At 44.6% G+C, this 6,454-nt stretch overlaps 1 protein-coding gene across 1 annotated transcript in view; it reads left to right on the top strand.

Moving 5' to 3' along the window:
- IL5RA (interleukin 5 receptor subunit alpha) overlaps positions 1-6,454 on the top strand; it is an 18,187-nt gene that overhangs the window by 6,703 nt on the left and 5,030 nt on the right. Inside the window, exons 8-9 of the mRNA XM_017735224.1 lie at positions 372-515; positions 2,020-2,083. Coding sequence (XP_017590713.1) covers positions 372-515; positions 2,020-2,083 — 208 coding nt within the window. The remainder of the gene's footprint in view (positions 1-371; positions 516-2,019; positions 2,084-6,454) is intronic.

The following is a 6,454-nucleotide window of genomic DNA, read 5'->3' as shown; positions in this document are numbered from 1 at the left end:
AGCTGGAATTTACCTTCCTCTCTTCCTCAATGTCTTTTATATCTGCAACAAGCCATCCCCAAGGAACTTGGGAAAGCAGGACAAAATTGGATTCATTCAGTTCATGCATCTGGGTGCAGAACAGTTTTTACCATCTTGAAAATCCTGCAGTAAGACTCTGGAGGAAGAATGGGAAAATGAGGCATTGTTCAGGAATTTTCCCTGGAATATTGGTGTGTTAGGGGAAGTTACAGCTATAAAAATGGAGATCTTACCTCCAAAGCAAGGTCACTCACAGTTAATAAAAACAATAGAAAGATAAACATGGCTCAAGTTTGTTCTCTGAATGGTTGAGTCTTCATTAATCTCTAACAGCACAATATTGTTTTCCTAACAGATACTGAAAATCTCCTCCAACAGCTTCCGACTGCGGATCGATGTCAGCAGCAGGTATTCCATAAGGATAAGGGCCAACCACAACCACATCTGTCGTGCCAGAGGGTTGTGGAGTGACTGGAGTGAAGTCGTTTTTGTTGGTAAGAATCCCCATTATTCCATTGCTGGGGAGCAAATGCTGCCTAGTCAGGAGCGTGTGCAGCATCCTGGAATTTTAATGGGAAACAGGAAAATAGGGATTTGAAGGAAAAACTTGGCTCGTTAATGCCAAGGGGATTTAAATCTGTTCTATTAAAAATTTTAAAACTACTATAAAGGAGGATTGGTTTTACACAGTGCTTTGTGAATTTGTTCCGAGATTTTTAAATTTAAACTCAAGGCTTTAAACTCAAGGCCTTTTCTTCCATCACTTCAGCTTTTACAGGTGTTTCCCTGCCATCACTGTGATGTTCATGCTGGAAATGAGTATGAGAAACCATGCCAGCCATTACTTTACTGAAATTGTCTCACCCCTTAAATGCTGAGGGAAAAAAGAGCAGGATTTTAGCATCTTTTTAGCATCCCCACTGCTGGGGAACAAATGCTGCCTAATCAGGAGTGTGTGCAGCATCACAGAATTTTAATAGGAAACAGGAAAATAGGGATTTGAAGGAAAAACCTGACTTGTTAATGCTGAGGGGATTTAAATCTGTCCCATTAAAAATAAAAAAAGGAGGATTGGTTTTACACAGTGCTTTGTGAATGTTTCCAGAGCTTGCTTTAAACTCAAGGCCTTTCCTTGCATCCCTTCAGCTTTTACAGGTGTTTCCTTGCCATCATGGTGATGCTCATGCTGGAAGTTAACATGACAGACCATGTCAGCCATTACTTTACTGAAATTATCTCACCCCTTAAATGCTGAGGGAAAAAAGAGCAGGATTTTAGCATCTTTGGATTTTGCCCCACTGTTTTGTATTTCCTGCTTGCTGAACAAGTTGTTCTGGAAAGAACAGTTCCTTTATCACAGCCCGTTATCAGCTGTTTGTTCTTAGACATCCTCCTTGCTCTTATCTTTGCAGTTTCTTAACTTCCTTGTTTGCACTTAAAAAATACTCCTTGCACTCTCCTGTTTACTACATTTCTCCTCTTGTATCAGGAATTCAAATCTTCAGTGTTTTGCCTCCTTTCTCCAACACACCCCCTTGGCCTCCCCACCTGGCACACACAGCAAACATGGAAAATTCATTCTGATGGCAAAAAAAAAGTTGGTCTTCCCTAAAGATTTACTTAAATCACAACAATATGCAAGGACAGCACTTAATTCAGTTTTTTTCATGGAAAGGAGTTTTTAGGGGCTTCTTGCAGTTCATTGGCACAATACAGGTGCCTGCCCAGGCCACTTTCTCAGCCACTTGTTCTCTCCTTCACATCAAAATAAAAGAAAATTATTGTTGAGATCAGAAATTCCGCGCCATGGAAACTCTTCTTGAAGCTCTGCATTTCATTTCTTATTCTAGGTACCAAGTCTTCAACGTTTGCATGTTAATTTGTGATCTGAATACAACCACATTAAACAGCTGCTGAAATATTTAAAAAGAATGTGTTTCGAATAATCTGCACTGAATGAATAGATTTAATTTCTGTTTTTCTTCCCTTGAAATTCAGGGAAAAATAAACTGGATAATTCCATAGCCTGGATTCTCACTCTGCTTTCTATAATATTAAAAATGTAAGTATCAGCATATTCTTTTTATTACAGTATAACTCAGGACCAGGTATTCAACAAGGGGGGGATGTCACAAGCTTCACTTAATTCTGAGAAAAAGCTGAGTTTGCCTAACTGTACAAAGCACAAATAATCAGCCTCATTATTTATCAATAATAACATTCAGCAGAACTGGTGGAGTAAGAGAGTTATTAATTTAATCTTATACAGCAAACCCATACACTGAGTGAGGTGAATTTGTTAAAATTTGTTAAAAATCTACTTGTCCTTATCTCATTTCTTCACTAATTGCCCCTGATTGGGTCAGTGGTTTCCCCAGGAGTCTTCATTTATCCCTGCTGAAAGCTGCTCAGAGCATCCCTCATGGCCAAAATATCCAGATCCCTGGTGTTTGCTTTGAGTATTTGAAATATTGAATTCATTTTTAATTATGCAGAGGCTCTGGATGCCATATAGTAAAGGCAAATGCCAAACTCCCCAAATGTGCAGTGAGGAAGCCCAGTTACCCTTTGGATTTGTGTCTGTGACAGTAAAATCAGGAGTGATGAATTAAAGAATCCATGTAATTGGAAGCTTCTCCCCTGAAATGTGCAGCAAGCAGCAATTATCAGTCCACAATAAACACAGCTCCCACTAATGGAAGTGCTAATTCCTTATTAATTTCTTTAGTGCCTCTTTATTTATTGGTCATCCCAATGCATCCTTGGCTGTTTTCCTCTCCATGCTGGGTTTCCTTTATCTGATAAAGGTCTTGTCTACAGGAGTGTTACAAGAGGATAGCTGGTATTAGCTCTGCCTGTGTAACCTGCTCTTAGGGCAGATGAATTAGCAGAGCACTGCTCAGGAAGGAGTCCTGGTAGGAACAGGACAGTGAAGTCCCCAGGGAGTTTGTTCATGTCATGTCTCACACACTTGTCCCCAGCTATGCAGCCTTGATGTATTGCTGAAAATCCCCAAACTGCTTTTACTTACCTGATTCTTTTATGGATTGATCTGGAGCTGGGGATCCCCTGCTCCAGCATCATCTCCTCTCTCTTTGGGACAGCAGAACCAACACCAGTTAGCAGCAGTCACACTGCTCCACGTTTTCCTGTGGAGTTCTGCAAGCATCTGGATTTTACAGTTACCCCCTTGGAGATCCTGGAACAGATACAGGGGGAGAAATAAATCCAGGGAAAGAATTCTACTCAACCTGGAGATGCTGTACTAATGCATTTTATGATTTTAACCCAAGTTTCAGGGAGCTTTTCCAGGTTCAGCTGCTTGCTGCTACCTTGGTTGCTTCCAGGAGTTTCTCTCCAGTATAAAATTCCCCAACTTCCAAAGGCTCATTACTTTCTCTCTTTGCCAACGTGATGAAAATTTTACCTCCCTGCTGCACTGAATTTCATGGAGCTGCTCACCTCATTCCACCCTTCCCTGCTGCTCCTTGCTCCTTCTCCTTCTCTAATCCCCAGCCTGCCCTGGGAGGAAGGGGAAGTGTAAGAAGATGAAACACAGTCTTGTACCTGCCGATATTAAAAAAAGAAAAATCGAGCAGGTTCCCTAGATCACAGTTTCATTAGTACTCTCTGTTTTTACTGCTCTTGAAAATTCATGAAGTGCGCTCTGCAATTCAAGCCACGGAATCGTTTCAAATTTCATGCGATTTGCAGCCATTATAAGGAATTTCATTACAGCAAAGGGAACTATAAATTTTTCTGTGTACTTCAGGCATCAGGGATAAAGACCACCATTTGGGAGGAGTGCTGCAAGGCAAAGGAGCCCTCTGGGACTCTTTGGGCAGGCTTTTCCCTTCACTTACTTGCAGAGGCTGATGGGGTTACGGTGCTGATAAAAACCACAATTGAATGTTTTCCTGGTTTGCCCTCTGTCTTTAGCAGTGAGCAGCTTCTCTACTTCCCTAGGAATAACATTTTCTCCTGGAGGGGAGCCCACAGGAAGATGGAATCAGTAATTTGCTCCAATTAGCTGGTGTGAGGGCTTTCAGTGCCCTCGACACTCCAAAATCAGTGTGGCCATCCAGGTGCCCCCCTCTTGTGCACCCCTCACCAGTCCACAACCGCAGTCACCAGCCAGCTTTGGAAAAACTCCATGGGGAATCTCAGGGGAGGCACTCTGACATAGAGTTAAAACAAATACTTCCTCAATCTCATCTCAGTGCTTAGAAGAGGGAAAAGAAGAACTTGTTCTCCTGCTTGTTTCTCTTTGTTACTCTCGGGCCTTTTCATGTCACAGCCTGTGGGAAGAGTGCAAATTTCAGAAAGACACAGCACAAAAACTGGGGGCCCTGAAACGCTGATTTAAGGCACGAGGGTCCCGTGGGGTGTGTCCAAGGCCTGAAGGTCCAAGTAGTGATAATGGAAAGGGCTATGCCTTAACCTGTGTAGAGACAGAGCTACCTGGGATGCTTTCTGTGACAAGATCTTTAATCACCTAACTCTGACTTTTCAGTAACCTCCAAAAAAGAACAGAACCATTCTGAGGGCACCACCCCACCAACACCTCCCTGCAAAGATCTGAGGGGCAAAGCAGCCCCCATGGACACAACTGTGCTTCTGCCTCATTTCATGTGGCCATTTGTGCACCCCTCCTTAAGTGTTTCCCTTCCAGAAGTCACGTGTAACTTATACTCTTTGCTGATTCAATAAATAATTTTGATATGGCTCCATCAAAATCTTTTATTGGCAAACAGCACAACGAGGAACATGCCAATTCCAAAGGGACCAAATCTTGTTGGGTGCTTTGCACAGCAGTGGCATAAATCAGAGCTGAAATGAGCTGCAGGTGGAATGGCGTGGCCTTTTGAAAAGTTTGGGGGACTTGGTGAAGTGTAGGAGCTGTGAAGACAACAGTCCAAAGCTACCCTGGGTAAGGGCACAAAGGCCTGACCCTTAGGAGGAGAGCTGGGAAGAAGGGAGGTGATGGAGATGATGTCAGGTGCTGCAGTAACAATATTGGCACTCATCCTGCCCCACTCCTGAGTGCCAGCAGCAGCCACTTTCCTGTCCCACTGCAGCCTGGCTGGTCCTTTGCAGCCAACAGTGGTTTGGCTGTGTCCAGCATTTGAACAAAAGAAGTGCAAATGTTTTCCCCAAAACACCCAACACCCTGTACAATTCCCTCACAAAGCCTCATCCCATGCAGCAATGGGGGACATCCCACAGCTCGTGTCTGTGGTGTGAGCAGTGGTGTGGCCCTTCCCTTCACCTGATAATTAGTGAAGCATCAATGTCACCTTCAAGGCAGCAGCAGCAGCAGCTCAGCCAGGAAGGTTTAGCTCCAAGGTGATAGACAGAAAATATTATTCCTCTTCACCAGGAGAATAATAACAGGATAAAGGGAAACTCGACAGAACTCAGAAAGCTTTTGGAAGAAGAATAGTCCTAAGAACATAAGCACTGAACTAAGCAGACATCAGCCAGGGGGATTGTCATGAAATAAATGGGGCAAAGGAGCAGATCTGCCCTTGGTCCCGGCTGCCCGGGAGACCTGCCGCAGCTCTGCTTCATCCAGAACAGGCCCTGGATCCCAATTTTGGGCTGAACAGTCTTCACTCAGGCCAAGTTCCCATGAAAACCTGCCCCTTTGGGACATGGTGCTATCCAGGGATGGAGACAGTGAGAGCGTTTTGGCACCTGGAATGTGAGGTCTGAGCTCTGGGATGGATCAAAGGCAAGGGAAAGTTCCCTCTGCAGCACCTGCTATCACAAAAATCCCAGTGCCTGTGAGCCCAGCCAGGCCAGGCCATGTCAGGCAGGGAAGGGGGGTCCCAGAGGGTGTTAGCAGGATGAGTTATTACAGCACTAAGCAGAACCGTTTACTGTCAGCCGTCCCCGGTGCCTTCCCCTGCCCGCTGCCGGCTCCCTTGGCACACAATTATTTGTGGCTGCTCTCTGCCATGAGGCTCTGGCAGTTTATGGCCAGCAACCAAAGCCTGAGCACCAGGCAGCTTGTCTGGGCTGTCCAAACGAGGTACATGACAGCAGAGCCGCTGGGAAGAGCATGAGCGTGAGCAGACAGATCAGGGCAATTCATTTCTGTCCCAGTGTGAAAAACGAGATCCACTCTCCTGTGAGAATTTAAAAAGTTTAATATAACGACAATAAGAGACACAGAAAATAAAGCAAAGAGGTAATGGCCGGGTGCCTTGGCGCTCTGCCAAGAGCACACCTGATGCTCGAGGTTAGTCCTTTTTCTACCATTTTTACTGTCTGTTCTTTACGCATATTCAAACTATTCCTGGAGCTGTTCTGCATGGCCACTCCCTGATCCCGCCTTTTTAGAGCATGCGTATTCTTCTGCCTTGTATTATTTCTTTTGATTCTTGGGCCTGGGCTCGCTGGGTGAGAGTCGATGGTAGGGGGCACCCCT

The sequence above is a fragment of the Corvus brachyrhynchos genome, unplaced genomic scaffold, assembly GCF_000691975.1.
Source record: "Corvus brachyrhynchos isolate BGI_N302 unplaced genomic scaffold, ASM69197v1 scaffold95, whole genome shotgun sequence".
NCBI lineage: Eukaryota > Metazoa > Chordata > Aves > Passeriformes > Corvidae > Corvus > Corvus brachyrhynchos.
Note: the sequence above shows the minus strand (reverse complement) of the source record. Positions and strands in the feature narration are given on the sequence as shown.